The sequence below is a fragment of the Symphalangus syndactylus genome, chromosome X (genome assembly GCF_028878055.3).
Source record: "Symphalangus syndactylus isolate Jambi chromosome X, NHGRI_mSymSyn1-v2.1_pri, whole genome shotgun sequence".
NCBI lineage: Eukaryota > Metazoa > Chordata > Mammalia > Primates > Hylobatidae > Symphalangus > Symphalangus syndactylus.
The window spans coordinates 64,029,691-64,045,912 of record NC_072447.2 but is presented as its reverse complement, the minus strand read 5'-3'; the positions used below and the strand labels follow the sequence as shown (position 1 = coordinate 64,045,912).

At 45.2% G+C, this 16,222-nt stretch overlaps 1 protein-coding gene across 2 annotated transcripts in view; it reads left to right on the top strand.

Annotated features, from left to right (window-relative positions):
- The window catches only part of SHROOM4 (shroom family member 4), a 228,776-nt gene extending 213,851 nt beyond the window's left edge, over positions 1-14,925 (top strand). For both annotated transcript variants that reach the window (XM_055268327.2, XM_055268329.2), the window contains 4 exons: positions 276-1,079; positions 5,471-5,651; positions 9,702-9,971; positions 11,271-14,925. In XM_055268327.2, the coding sequence (XP_055124302.1) occupies positions 276-1,079; positions 5,471-5,651; positions 9,702-9,971; positions 11,271-11,540 (1,525 nt within the window). In that variant the 3' untranslated portion in view covers positions 11,541-14,925. The remainder of the gene's footprint in view (positions 1-275; positions 1,080-5,470; positions 5,652-9,701; positions 9,972-11,270) is intronic.
- Positions 14,926-16,222: the final 1,297 nt, after the last annotated feature.

Sequence of the window (16,222 nt, the reverse complement as noted above, 5' to 3'; positions counted from 1 at the left end):
AAAGTCAGTGCAATAGTAATAGGTACCTCCTGGGGTTATTGTGAGGATTAGATAAGTGAAGACATGGAAACCACTTAAACAGTGCCTAGTATTTAGTATATGCTCAGTAAGTGTTAGCTATCATTATTATTATATTATTATTACTATTATTACATTTACTACACATACTACATTGTTTTGTGGACATTTTAAATTTTATATAAATGTTGTCATCCAAAATATGGGCCTATCTGCAACTTGCTTGTTTTTCTCAGTACTCATCTGATGTTTTGCAGGGAAATGGCTCATTCCAAGACTAGCTTTTCATGGGCAACCCCTTTCCATCCTTGCCTTGAGAACCCAGCACTGGACTTGTCAAGCTACCGAGCAATTTCTTCTCTTGACCTCCTTGGAGACTTCAAACATGCTTTGAAAAAATCAGAGGAAATTTCAGTTTATGAGGAGGGGAGCTCCCTTGCCTCCATGCCCCACCCACTGCGCAGCCGTGCCTTCTCAGAGAGTCACATCAGCTTGGAGCCCCAAAGCACCCGGGCCTGGGGGCAACATAGGAGGGAGCTCTTTAGCAAAGGTGATGAGACCCAGTCAGATCTTCTCGGAGCCAGGAAGAAGGCCTTTCCTCCTCCTCGCCCTCCTCCTCCCAACTGGGAGAAGTACAGGCTCTTTCGTGCAGCCCAGCAGCAGAAGCAGCAACAGCAGCAGCAGAAGCAACAGGAGGAGGAGGAGGAGGAAGAAGAAGAAGAAGAAGAAGAAGAGGAAGAGGAGGAGGAGGAGGGAGAGGAGGAGGAAGAGGAGCTGCCACCCCAGTATTTCAGTTCAGAAACCTCTGGTTCCTGTGCTCTCAATCCTGAGGAGGTCCTGGAGCAGCCACAACCCCTCAGCCTTGGCCACCTGGAGGGCTCAAGACAGGGTTCACAAAGTGTCCCAGCAGAGCAAGAATCCTTTGCACTCCATTCCAGTGATTTCTTGCCTCCAATAAGGGGTCACTTGGGATCTCAACCTGAGCAGGCTCAGCCCCCTTGCTACTATGGCATTGGTGGGCTTTGGAGGACATCGGAACAGGAAGCCACTGAATCCGCCAAGTAAGTACATATGAAAGATACTAGGTCTCTGAAGAGGCAGGCAGCACAAGTTTGAATTTTACCTCCACCATTTACTAACTGGATGACCTCAGGCTGGCCAATTAAACTGCTCCCAGCCTCAGTTTTCTTACCTGGAAAATGGGTATAATGATACTTGCTTCACATGATTGTTATGAATATTAAGATAATCTACATAAAGGATATAGCTCCATGTTTAGCACATAGTAGATGCTCAGTAAATATCATGTTCTTATCCCTAAATATCTTTATTAAAGTATTGTACTTTTCCTTAGTGTGTCTTCACTGTGTCCATCAACTTCTGGCCCCTGATCCCAAAGACATTGAACACTTGTTGCCTGTACTAGGTCTTTCCCAGAAACCTGGCTCAGGCACTTTTCCTGCCTTCTCTTCTGCTTGCCCTCCAGAATTAGAGGCCAGCTCACAACCTGGCCTGCCTCTGCTCTAGGACAAGTAGCCTGGGCTTCTAAACTCGTCCCCCCACAACCACCAGCATCAAAGGTATTCCTGGGGCTGGGTGCTTCATGCCTTGATAATTCCTTACAATAGTTAAGGACATTCTTTTTCTCTTCCACTTTCTCCCCCTCCTTGTTTACCTGCCTCTTTGCATTCACGTGGGTGTGTAATAGGTGGTAGTTGACAGGGTGAGCTGCCTGGGCAGGGAGGCCAAAGCAAGAGTGTGTTCTGGCAGCAGGACTGCCAGTGTTTGTTCACTCCACTGAGCCAGTTGTCATCTGCATGCCCTATAGTGCATGGTTGGGTTTTTTTTATTTCTTTTGCTCCAAAGCAAAAGCCCCGGGACCATCACTGCTATTATTGCTCAGTGCTCTGGTTGTCAGCGGCTCCGCCTGCTCTCCTGTGGAGAGCTCAGCCCACTCTCTGCTGGGGCTGAGGTTCGGGAGGCAGGTGGCTTATAAGTGCTTTCTTTAACTCTCTTTATAGCAGGAATTTGCCTGAGACTTGTTGCAGTTAGAAGTATCTTGTTATCAAGTCTTTTATTGACAGAAAAATCTGTGACTTGTCTATCTGGAGCTAGTTGATCAGTTTTCCAGCCCAAGATGCCATAAGCACAGCATTTACAGGGCCTGGCTCCCAGGCACTGTTAAGAATCCTTCATTAGATCCCATGTGGCTGCTTCTCAAGCTGTTCTTCCTGGGGAGCATTCTCATTGTAATTAGAAAACATTTTGTGAAAAATACCTGTGATTGTTATCTATCATAGCAGGGAAAAGGGAAAATGACCTCCCAATAGTAGGCACTTAACAAATATTTAAGAAGAAAGGACAAATAAATGAATGGATGAACATTTATTAAGTATTTCTTATATACCAGACACTGCCAGACATTATGTATCTATTTCATTTAATCCTCCCAATAGCCCTATTAGCCATTATTATCCCCATTTGACAGATGAGGAAACTAACTAATTCCAAGTTACACAGCAAAGATTCAAAGCCAGAGCTATCTGACTCCAAAGCCCATGCTTATTTTGCCTTCCTAGGCAGCCCCTCCCAGAGAGATCTTGTTCTTTCCATAGGCCAGGAGTCACAGGTCCTCTTCTCTCCTGTAGGGCAAGGTGTACCAGAGGCAGCAGTTACAGGCCCTGGTTCTTCCTTCTTTATGTAGCTCCCTTTGCCTTGGCACCTTGGCCAGACAGAAAGAAATCACTATTGCTAGAGATCTTGTAACTTGCTCCAGAGATTTATTTTTAATGACTATGGGATGTAAGGGAAAACATTTGTTTGCACACAGCTCTGCTTGTGGCTACAAAATCAATTAGATGCTCCTTTGAGTGATGGAGATTTAAGGAACAGCATCATTCCCAAAATAGCTAATTTTTTTGATTGCTTACTATGTGCCCTGCATTGTTCTAAGCACTTTGGGTAACGATTGATTTAATCATCAAAATAAACTTATGAAATATTTACCATTCATCTTCTTCATTTCTTAGATGAAAAAAGCGAGGCCCAGGGAGATAAAGTAACTTTATCACAAGATCTCAGGTAGCTCATTATGCTTGCTATATCATCCCATGATCTCTGGGCTCTTGAAGAAGATTCTATTCCAGAACCTAGGAGAGGACAGTGTCCTAGCCAGAAGGAAGCAGCTTTAAGATTTTGTAAGGGACATATAGATGCATAATATTTTGAATCTAAAATGCAAACAAAGATATCCTAATTTCAGCCAAGTTAAACTCTAGTACCTTTATAACCTACATACTGTTCTGTTAAAAAATGCTGGGATACACACAGAAGCCAATTAGTGGAATAATTAAGTATTATTTAAGTCTAATAACTCTGATTCAGGTATAGGTATAGTTTGCTTTATGGACTCTATGCATTTCCTCTCAGTGCTCTGTGAAAGGAATCTGATTTTTCCTTTGATGTTTACTACATAGATCACCTATAATCGCTTCCCTATTAATGGAGGTGATAAGGAAAGGATCCCTAGAACATAGTGCCTAATATGATATACTATAATATGATGCAGGGATGTGTGTGCTGGGGAACTGAGTCTCCAATTAGCACATCCTTTTTTTCCTTTATAACACCTTCTGACACAGAACTTTCACACATACCCTAAATATTTTTCTTGTAGATAGGAATTCCCTAAGTTCAGACCTTCATATTCCCTCCAGAATATTCTCCATTATCTGCTGACATAGATATACTCCAGCCAGAAAATTCCTTACATGTAGGCTTTTATATGATCTCAAGTTGTCCCTTTGGCAATATAGCATAGCAGCTTGAAGCACAGATTCTAGAGTCAGGTTGTCCGGGTGCAAATCGCAGGTCTGTCATTTAATGTCTGGTGACCTTGGGGAAGTCACTGTACCTCTTGTTGCCTCATGTTCCTTATCTGTATAATGGTTTTCATGAGCATTCAATTATATATTTATATACCTATGTGTGTGTGTATCTATCTTAGGGTGGTTTCTGGGGCATGGTAAGTATGGTGTGCATGTTAGCTAGTATTGCTCTTTTATCAGTGTTACAAGCTTGAAACTTACATGTAAACGAATTTACCTAGGATAGAGAATATTGGCGTGCCCAACTTTCTTTTGTGTGATGAATTAGGAGACAGCATAGCATGAATCAGTAAATAGCTGTGGAGCCTTTTAACCATTATTTTTGACCTTTATCTAAGAACTGCAAATAGCTGCAAAAATGACTAATGAGTTTCTCCTATTTTCCCTTTCAAACAGCTAGAGGTTAGCAAAGGGGTAGTGACACAGACAGGTGGAGGATGGGAGTGGCTAGCAGGCAATGAGAATATAGTGAGGGTGGGCCACCCCCTAGCATAAACCACGGGCAAAATTATTTGCCCCTCCATCGCTGAGACCTGACATTGTAGCATTTCTCTCTACTTCCTTCCTCACACCAGACCGGAAGCTTTGATGGCAGAAGAGGCCAAACCCAAGCCAGCATGGAACCAGAACTACTTTTTTTCCTGAGGAGAAGTTCTATTTCATGGGCTGGGGCTCTGAGAAGCAATGCCTCAGCCCCACAGGCTTTGGTGAACCCAAGACAACAGGGTCTGTTGCTATACTTGTCAAGCCCCTGGGTGCCACTGGTTCCATTTTTTTCCCCATTTCATTCTACAACCATGGAGGAGGCAGGAGCCATTGGGAATATGCCAGAAGTGGAGAGATGCTATCCCTTTTCAGGCTGAAGTCCTGCCCTACAGCAGGCAATGTCTGAAGAGTTCATGAGAGATGTGGTGGGCGGTGACAAGTCCCTGGCAAGGTGCTAACCACAGCCTCTAACATGGCGACCACTGTTGAAGTCGTGGGTGACCTCTTTGCTATGGGAGATCTGCAGCAGAGGGTCCATTTCAAGTAGGAATGGCATTGGAAAAGAAAAAAATGATGCGAGTGTCCAGGAAAGCCACAGGGTGCCTTTGTAAGCAAGAAGACTAGATAGAGCCAGGATGGGTTGAGATCCAGGGGTAGGTCTGAGGGAGGCCAACAGGCTTGGAGAACCAATAGCTAAGGTCTCAGATACTTCTCTACCACCTAGCCCCTACTTTGGGATCTACATACTGGGGTCATGCACCAAAGGGATGATGATCAGAAGGCCTGCCAGGTTTTCTGGATTTTAATTGAGTGTTAATGACCAAACCAAATTATCTCGAAAGAAGTCTCCCTAGCCAATGAAGTCAGGGGCATAGGAATAGCCTTCTAAGTTCTTAAAACTTGCCTTTACTTAACTCGTTTGCCTTCATGTGGCCTGTTTACATTTGAACAGTGCCTTCTCCATTTTTTTCACTCCTTGGTGAAGCAGGGTTCCATTTTTCAGATGGAGAAATTAAGAAACAGAAATGTCAGCAGCCTCTCAACAGAGGTGCTCAGATGGTCATTCTTTGTTTCCACAGACAAGAGTTTCAGCACTTTTCACCTCCTCCAGGAGCCCCAGGAATCCCTACCTCTTACTCAGCTTATTACAATATTTCTGTGGCCAAGGCAGAGCTGCTGAACAAACTGAAAGACCAACCTGAGATGGCAGAGATTGGCCTAGGAGAGGAGGAAGTTGACCATGAACTGGCTCAAAAAAAGGTAAAGTTTTTTGATGTGCCCTAGAGATTTTCAGAATTTAGCTTGAATGTGTCTGGAGGATGACCAGCCTTCTACACTCTCTAGAACATCTCGCATTCCCATATTTTCAGTATGGAAATCATACAGCCTCTCTGGGTTTCTCACAGATCCAAGTCCTGTCTATTTTTGATCCAGTCAATAATAATAATAACAATCATAATCATCATTATTGTCTCTGTGATCCTTAGAACAACCCAACAAGGGCTGGGCACAGTGGCTCACGCCTGTAATCCCAGCACTTTGGGAGGCCAAGGCGGGTGGATCACCTGAGGTCAGGAGTTCGAGAACAGCCTGGCCAACATGGTGAAACCCCGTCTCTACTAAAAATACAAAAATTAGCCAGGCGTGGTGGCGGGCACCTGTAATCCCAGCTGCTCGGGAGACTGAGACAGGAGAATCGCTTGAACCCGGGAGGCAGAGGTTGCAGTGAGCCGAGATCGCACCACTGCACTCCAGCCTGGGCAACAAAGAGTGAAACTCCGTCTCAAAAAAAAAAAGAACTGCCCAACAAGGCAGATATTACTATCCCTTTTTTACTAGTTGAAGGGACTAATTTGCCCAGGGGTTACAGACTAAATGGTAGATCCAGCACTTGAAGTCAAGACTGTCTGAATTTCTACTGTACAGTACATGCTGTCTCTCTGAATTAAGCCAGCCTTGTAAGTAACTCACTACCCAGGGCACATCAGAGTTTCTGCCAGTGGGCTCTTCTAACCAATGGCAGTGCCATTGATTTTTATTCTTTGTGCAACTTTGTGGGAGACAGAAGAGACTAAGTAAAATAAGGACAAATTATAGGCTGGCAAACTTTAGTATTTATTTGCAAGGATAGTCAATTATGTCTTAAAAGTACAAAGTAGTTAAGTGGAGATGATGATGTTGTTGCTGTTCCAAAGCTTTCCTTTCTTTGTCTAAGTACCACTAGTCTGGTTTTCTAATCGAATTCTTGGAATCACTTTCCCCTCCCTGCACTTACCTATTGTATTTCATAAGCAAATAGGGTTGTCATGGCAACCTCAAAGGCTCAATTTACCTCTTTGTGGACATCTGAACTCAATGTAAATTGTTCTGCCCATATTTCTTTCAGGACATGACCCGTAGGAAGGTACAGGGCCATTTGCAAAAGTCCTTCCTCCAATTTCCTATCTGAAGCAAAATGTCAGGGGAAGAATTGGAAGCATGGTGGTGTTGAAGTTTTATTGATGCAGATGTCTGCTTCCTTGGATTCCATGTTCCCTGAGCGGGGGTACTCCTAGCTTACTCAGGGCCTGGCCTCTGCAGGGGCAAACCTAGAAGTCTGACCAGGAAAAGAGAGAGATGATCAGAAATGGCAGAACACAGAACAACAGAAAGTGAACTAAAGTGATTGTGGGTGGGCTATGACAGTTTTTGTCTCTGAGGAAGAAAGGTGAGGAATGTCACCAATTTGCGATGTCCCAGAAAAAACAACTCAGCTCTGGCTGGATCTGTGATGACTCCACAACTCTATCCATCACACTTCCCCAGGACTGAGGTTCAGGTTGTAGAGCACAAGTTCCAAGAAGTAAAGGGCTCTCTCCACTTTTATCCTTCCATCTATCCCTGGAGCTTGGGAACTGGGGTGGGAAGGTGATTTTCCAAGTGGGTCATTTTCCAGATGGCCCCCAGCCATCCTTTGTCCCCAGCATTGACTTTTATTTGGGAGAGCAGATGGTGGGAATATAACTGGCAGCCTCTTCATCTAATTGTGTTGCCTTATTCATGTCACTGATCCCCAGTTCCCGGTGGGTTTTGGAATTTTCCCCAAATGCAAACCTATTATACTTCAGACTGAGATCATGGTGATCTCCTGACTTTTGAAGAGTTCTAAAATATGACAACAGGTCTTGGTACCTGGAGGAGGCTTTCTTAGTCTTGGTCACTTTGGACATCTCTAATTAAACTACTAGAGGGGAATACATTCCAGAAAACTAGAAGCCTATGGTCCTAGTGCTTGGGCTAGAATAAGATTAAAACATACATTGAAGCATACTCCTATGTACAAGATACTATTCTAAACATGTAACATGTGATAACTTATTTAATTCTCATAACAACTCTATGAGGTAGGTCCTATTGTTATCCTATTTTTTAGATGTGGAAATTGACGTGCAGAGAGGTTGAGTAATTTGCTCAAGGTCGTATATAATCCCACTACTTTTCCAGCAGAGCAGGAGTTCAAACTCTGGTAGTCTGGCACTGGAGCCTCTGTGCTCTTAACCACAAAGCAATACTGGCTACAGAGGCTATGGGCAGCCTGGGACAGGGCCATTCTTGTCGTAACCTTGCAGCTAGACAAGTATTTATTAGTTTGTAGAACTAATTTAATAATAATAATAACATTAGTAAGCATGCATCGAGCATTCAAGTGCCAGTCATAATACTAAGTCTTTTACTTATGTGGTTTCATGTACCCATCAGAAAATCTCTGGAGTTGGGGAGGTGTCCACTTTACAGATGAGGAAACAGAAGTGGGATTAGGTATCTATCCTAAGGCCATAGAGTTTGGAGGTGGAATTGGAATCCAGATGTCTCTGACTCTAAAACTCCACTGTACTTCCCTGTGACTGTACTCACCTATAGGGGAGACAAATCAGAAGACAGACAGCACTTCCCTTAAGAAACTTACAATCAATAGCAGGTGAGAGATCAGACACACACAAGGAATGGAAAGTGAGGAACTTCAAGTTACACTATAGGGTTCTAATCCTAAAATACTTAAAAGCTCGGACAAAAAAGATCACTGAGAGAAGACTTACAGAGGAGGGCTTCCTGTGGGGGAGGGGAGGGGCAGAGCCGTCCCCTGAAGAAGTTTAGGAATAACCAAAATGAAGAAAGAGATAAAGACCAGATGGAACTGCATAAGCTACTCAGGAACACAAGAATGAGTGTTGTGAACACAGAGGAGAGTGAGCTAATTCTGAAAGGCTCTGAGGAGGGACATTAGAATGGCAAGGTGGGGCCAGACTGAGTAACAAATAATAGCAGCCTAGCTTTTATGCAGCACTTGCTATGGGCCAAACACTTTGCATGCGTAATCTCATTGACTCCTTATTATGACTCAATGCGGTGGGTAAAGCAATTATCCCCATTCTACAGATAAAGAAAGTGAAGCTCAATAATGTCAAGTCACCCAAGGTCCCACAGCTACGAAGTGGCAAAGCTATAAGTCAAACCCAGTCGTTATGACTCCAGAACTCACAGTCTTATCCAAAAAGCCTCAAAAGCCAAGCTAAGGAAGCAAAGATCTAGCATAGTGCCATGAACTTGAGAGGTACTTAAATGGATTGAAGGAGAATGAATGAAGTGATAGGCAAATACCTTAGTGCAAATGCTTTTCCAACCTAGGCTCTCAAAAGGACTGTAGCTCCTATTTATTAAATAGTCCCAGGAAGGGAGTGGGTGCAGAAGCTCACACCTGTGATCCCAGCATTTTGGGAGGCTGAGGGGGGCTGATCACTTGAGGTCAGCCTGGCCAACATCATGAAACCCCATCTCTACTAAAAGTACACACACACACACACACACACACACAAAATTAGCCTGGCATCCATGACATGCACCTGTAACCTCAGCTACTTAGGAGGCCGAGACACAAGAATCGCTTGAACCTGGGAGGCAGAGGTTGCAGTGAGCTGAGATCGTGCCACTGCACTCCAGCCTGGGCAACAGAGTGAGACTCCATCTCAAAAAAAAAAAGTGCCAGCAAGTATTTATTAAGTTGCATCTGGTAAATGAAGCTTAGTGCATGGATACCACTTACCCAATGCCAAAAAGTTTGGTGATGACATGGAGATCCCTACCAGATGGATAGAAGGTGCTTGCCCAAAAGACTGGAGTTGCTCATGACTTGTCCAAGTTTCCTCTGTTTCCAGTGACTAGGATAGAGCCCACCATCTGTTCCTTGGATTCCAAAACAGAGGTTACAGGCACAAATCAGTTTCTGTTGATCCCCATTCTCATCCTTTGTCTTCTCCTGTTTAATTCCACCAGATACAGCTTATCGAAAGCATCAGCAGAAAACTTTCTGTCTTGCGGGAGGCCCAGCGAGGGCTGCTAGAGGACATCGATGCCAATTCTGCCCTTGGGGAGAAGGTGGAGGCCAACTTAAAAGCCGTCTGCAAATCCAATGAATTTGAAAAGTACCACTTGTTTGTTGGGGACCTGGACAAAGTGGTCAACCTGTTGCTGTCACTCTCTGGACGACTGGCCCGGGTGGAGAATGCTCTCAACAGCATCGATTCAGAGGCCAACCAGGAGAAGGTAGAGTTGGGGTCTCTGGGGTGCGGGTAGGGGGAAATGCCATTTGTTTCTTCTCAGGGCTCCCTCTTTCAAGTTGGGCTACCATGGGAAACAGTAGAGCATGGGGTTAAAAGCATGTGAGCACTGAGGATGGGCATGGTGGCTCATGTCTGTAATCCCAGTACTTTGGGAGGCCAAAGCGGGCAGATTGCTTCAGTCCAGGAGTTTGAGACCAACCTGGGCAACTTAGTGAATCCCCATCTCTACTAAAAATACAAAAATCAGCCTGGCATGGTGGCGCATGCTTATAATCCCAGCTACTCCAGAGGCTGAGGTGGAAGGTTTGCTTGAGCCTGGGAGGCAGAGACTGCTGTGAGCAAAGATTGTGCCACTGCACTCCAGCCTGGGTGACAGAGCAAGACCCTGTCTCAAAAAAATAATAATAATAAAATTAAAAAATAAGAGTGTGAACACTGGCTTTTAAGTGCCCTGAAATTCTTGCCCTACCATTTATTAGCTGTGTGACTGTGGACAACTCACATAACGTCACTCTGCCTCAATCTCTTCATCTGTAAAATGAGGTGAGCATACTACCTGCCTTATGGGATTATTGTGAGAATTAAATTAGTTTATGTTAATTACATAAAACAGGGCCTGGGACAGGGTAAACACTGAATCAATGCTAGCTCCAGTAGTAGTAGTAGCAGCAGCAGTTTTGCCTCACTCTAGAGTTGGAGGGGGAGGTCTCATCAAGTAGTTGAGACTGGAAAGCTGTCAGTTTCACAGGTTGGGTCACTATGCATATACTCCTGAACCAAAATTGCATCACCGTTCCCTATACAGGTGGCTTTGGATATACCTTTGAATCCACAACAAGAGGCACATATCTACATACATATACATACATACACGGACACATAGACTCACACATACCCACTCACACAGACACACACATCATACAGAAAGCACCTCCACAGTGACAGTTGTTCACCAGATGAAAGGGACACAGGCTGGCTTTGTCAGAGCCTTCCTCCACCCCAGGCCCAGTGGTGGTCCCTACACTGAAGACAGCATTAAACAGATGGAAAGAGGTGATTTCACATCCCCTATCCAGAATTGTTGTCATGTTTACCCTCCTGCTACAGGAAACAAAGGCTTTTGCATGGAGGTGGACTTCAGGGCAGAAAATCTAGGACTGACTAATTAGCAGAATGTATAGCTGCTTTGTGGCAGCATCTCTGGTGGAGTACTGCTAGGCAGCACTGTTGGACAGATGCCTGGTAATTGGGAGAGCCCTTACTTGGTCCTCTGCTTCCCCAGTTGGTGCTGATAGAGAAGAAGCAGCAGCTGACGGGGCAGTTGGCAGATGCCAAGGAGCTGAAGGAGCACGTGGACCGCCGGGAGAAGTTGGTGTTTGGCATGGTCTCCCGCTACCTGCTTCAGGACCAGCTCCAAGATTACCAGCACTTTGTCAAGATGAAATCTGCTCTCATCATTGAACAGCGAGAGCTGGAGGAGAAGATCAAGCTCGGGGAAGAGCAGCTCAAATGTCTCAGGGAGAGTCTACTCCTGGGGCCCAGCAATTTCTAATTCTACCAGCACTCTGCCACAGCATCCCTGCCCAGCCATGTGGGAAGTGCTTTCAGTCTTCTTTGTTAGCGGTTTCTCAGCAAGTAGATAGCAATTAGTTTGTTCCAGCCCTCTACCCTGGATGTCTCTCACTACCCCTTCCCTAGCAGTGGTCCTAACCAGCTAGGAGACCCTGGGGAAGCCACAAGCTTCTACCCAAGGGAGCTGCAGCAAGGTATGATCTTAGAACCACACTCTCCTTCCCACAGTTGCCAAGGGCAAGTACTTGCTGCACAGAGAACCAAGGAAGTGCCTTCATTCTGCTTTGTACTAGGACACCAAAGACATCAAGTACTCATCACCCACCCATATCATCAACAGCCTCTAAAGGCTCAGAGGGAAGCTGCCTTGCAGCTCTACTCTGCCCCAGGGCTTGTGGCCCAGCCATTTCTCACAGTGAGCTGGCTGCCTTGAGGGCATTCACCTGGCACCAGTTTCAGGGCCTCACCCAAGCTTTGCAGGGGAAAGCACAGAGGGAGGAATTACACTGAAAAAATGCAAGCAAAGGTTGAGTACCCCCAGGTGCCCCTTAGGAAGGAACCAGGTTTAAATAGGCTCTACCCTTACCTTTCCCAGCAGCAAGTTCAGGGGAAGAGGCCTACTCTTAGCCCTGGCTAGTGTGACCCTCTTCCTGTCCTAAGACTTTGGTCCTACCACCTCTTGTTTCATCTTTCCTTTACATTGCTGGGGGTTACCGCAGGTGCCTACCCCAGGGCTTCACCATATGGGCCATTAATAGCTCTACTAAAACTGACTTCTAGATGTAGGTTTCATTATTGGGGGAGGGGGTTCTTATTGTTATATTTTAAATAGCCTTTTGATTTTATTTATTTTTATGTTTTGATTATTTTTTTCTTTTTTTAACTAATAAGGCGAGAAGAGGGAAGTTGGAGAGGGAAAAGTTAGCCCAGAAGGAAAGCATTTTCTGCAGATCAGCCTGAATCCACCGTGGCTAGGTAAGCAAGTGCCAAGGCGTTGAATTGTTCCCACCGTAGCTACCGATGTCTAGGAAGGAGTTTTCCCCTTGAACTCAAAGCCTCCCTACTGTGGCCTGGCCTTGTATTTCCCTTAAAGTCTAAGTGAGTTGAGTTTAGCATTCCCCAGCAGGGTTCAAGTTTTTCTTACTGATTTCTTTTTGAAACCAAAGAAATCTCCTGAAACGGAGAAAGGTTCAGCCATTTCTCTACCATCTCCAAGCTATGGGATCAGTAGAGGTGAGCTCAAAAGGAACTCATCTAACCATTGCCTTCTCAGCCTGTGGCCTGGCTCAAGGGAACCAAAACTCAAGGTAGCTGGGAGCTCCAGCCAGAGCCAGCTCCCCAGAGCAATTGATGACCCAGCCAGGATCTTAGGCATACAAACAACTAAAACTGCTGCTGTTGCCAAGGCCCTGACACCAGTAGCAAGTTTCTATGCTGGAAAAGCAGCCCTCAGGTGGACGATAGCAAGAAGGGGGTTATGGCCAAATGCTGCCCTGTTATCCAGCTTAGCTCCCTGTTCCTCACTAACTGGGGCCAGTCTTTGGTATCACACAACCCAGCAAGGCCTGGCATCTCTTCTAGTTACTGCTGAGTTCCTCAGGGTCCTTGAAGGTCAACTGTAGCAGCAGGGATGTCTCATTCAACCAAAGAATTTGCCAGGGAACTTTTGCTGCTGTTACAAATACTTGTCACTAGCTTCCATTTCCTCTTCATTGTATTTGAAAACAATGGGAGAATCTTGGCCAGCAGGGTGTCCTGTGGTGGGGGGTGGGGTAAGCCTTTCTGTGGAGCCCTGGGTTTGCTCTTAGTACTGCTGCCAGAAACACTGTTAGAATGGCAACCCTGCCATTCCCCCCTCCAGTGGAAGATTCTACTTTATTCAGGAAGGCTGGTGGCTTGCAGGGGCTAGGCTTACACAAGCCAGCCAAGATTGAGAAGGTAGGGGAGTGCTTTCAATGGAGGCCATAGTTGTCATCTTTTCTTCTGAGCAGGCTCTAGCACAAACAATGAGCAAATTGAGATGTCCTGTATTGGAGGATGAGGCTGATATGTTTCACCATTCTCAGATTTGTGGGCTAGAACACCTTTTTGGGAATATGGGCCTAGGGAAAAGAATGGTCACTTACCTGGACACTATGGCCATAGCCTGAGTTTTTCTAGTCAGCATGTGATTGGTTGTACCTTAAGTTTATGGCACCAAAAATACTATTAACTCTGTTATTTTTGTTCTTAATCCCATCTCAAATTAGTTTCTAGAGTTGGAATCAGAACACAAGGACGCTCATTTTCACATGGAGGGAAATTTGCCAAAGCACTTAAAAAATAACCCCAAAAGTATACCTAGCAGTGAAGCTTGGTAGATAAAGGTGAACTGCTAAACAGACACTGGCATGCCACACTCCTGCCAGGGCAGTCTCATTGTGTGTGATAGTGCTGCAAAGCTGCCAGTATTACTTGAGATGCAGTCTCTCTCCCCTGTTCTCAGTTCCTGGGCTCAGCCCTCCTCCAAGGCCTGCCAGTGAGTAGCAGTTTGGAAGGCAGGCCAAGGGAGATCCCCAAAGACAGTTATCAGTCTTGACTTCTGCTCTCTCCCTTCAAATACTTATACAGGCCCCCATGGGTAATAGGTAAGCATGATGGCTGATAGATAGAGAAGTCAGTGCGTGAGTTACTATCACATGTCCCCCCAACCCCTCCTGCCACCTCCCGGGGCTCTGGATAATTGAATCTCCCTGAGTCCCACAGCTGGAGACTCAACCAGGATATAGCTGTAAATGCCCAAGTAGAATCTGACAGAATAAGACAGAGACGCTGAAAATAAAGCCCTAGAAAGGAAGAAATTGGAAGCAAAGAAAAGGAAAGGTGAAAAGATAAAAAGCCTCTTTCAAGGTTAGGTTCAGGTTCTGTTTTCCATTTAACCTCATGTGTCAAAAAGCTGCCCAGGCACACCAGAGCCACATCCTGAACCCAACCCTCCCTGACAGTGCTGCTCTGCCAGTAGCAAGCCCCAGATGGAGGAAACTGGGCCCATTTCTGGCCACTTCCACCCATTTGGAGCTTGGTGACTCCCACTGTCTTTGCCAGAGGAGTCGTCTATGCCAATAATATTTCTGCAACAGCATATTATATTTGAAGATTAGTAGATCTTTTTGGGGGTGCAGGGGACAGTTTCTATAGATGAAGAACCAGTGTTGGTTGTACAGCTGTTGGGGGTCATCTATCCCACGTGAAACTATTCTTTTTCCAAATCTTGTTGTTTCTCCATTTGTGTCCTCCACCACTCCCTTCTTGGCTGACATAGATATGCCTGCCAGATTGTCATCAAGGGTCATATTTCAATAAAAGGTGCTAAGGACAAAAAAAAATCTCATGTGTTTTAACTCAGGTGATGGAAGTCTAAAGATTCTGCTGAAAAGTACTGGAAAGGAATTTTGTCACTTATCCATAGTCCTTCACAGATAAACATATGACCAGACCCTTACCCACATCCCTAAACCCTTACCCTGGCCTCTGAGGGATGGTATTGATGCTATACCATTCATCATCCCCAGTTAAATAGCAGGATCTGCCATAGCCTTTTTAGGGGAACAGCTTTTAGACATCTATTTCAAGACCATCCTGAGTAGAGGGTACAGAGTTTAAGCCATTGGTTATTTCTGTTGTTATCACAGTATTGAAGCATGGTATTTTTCTACTCAGAAGGACCTCAGGATCACAGTCCTGCCCTTTAACTCACTGATATATTTCTTCCTCTCTGGTTACTCAGTGGCAACATCACATCCAGTCTAACCCCATGTTTAGAATGCAGAAAAAGTCAACAATAGGTATAATCTCAGGTATAGACCTAAGCAGTATACAGAGTCTAGTTCTGGAGTCTAGCCTGATCGAAGGTAAGCCATTTTTTCTAGACTTCTTACAATCTTGAATTCTGTCCAGTATTTTCATCTTACTTCTAGCTGATAGTCCACTCTCACACCTTCACGCTCAGCTCCCTGGAAAGCAAGGGCCTTGCTGATCTGCTCTCCAAGGCAACCTCAAAGATTAGACTCAAATGTATTCCAGGCAGCAACTCTGACATTGAAAAGTTTTCTCTTTTCGTGATCCATATTCTGTTCACATTCCAACTATCCTCCTTCTACTCAAGATACCCATTGTGGTAGAGTAGAAAGAGTCCAGCTTTGGCATTAGAATGAACTGTGTTCAAATCCTGGTTCTGCCACTTATTCAGTGAACCTGGGCTACTAGCTCAACTTCTGAGGTCATTTTCTTATCTGTAAAATGGGAACAGTATTATCTTGCTTGCAGAGTTATTGTAACTTGAAAATAATAAATAAAAGCCACTAACAGCGAGAGGGAGCCAAGATGGCCAAATAGGAACAGCTCCGGTCTACAGTTCCCAGCGTGAGCGACGCAGAAGACAGGTGATTTCTGCATTTCCATCTGAGGTACTGGGTTCATCTCACTAGGGAGTGCCAGACAGTGGGCGCAGGACAGTGGGTGCAGCGCACCGTGCACGAGCCGAAGCAGGGTGAGGCATTGCCTCACTTGGGAAGTGCAAGGGGTCAGGGAGTTGCCTCTCCTAAGCAAAGAAAAGGGTGACAGACGGCACCTGGAAAATCAGGTCACTCCCACCCTAATACTGTGCTTTTCCGACGGGCTTAA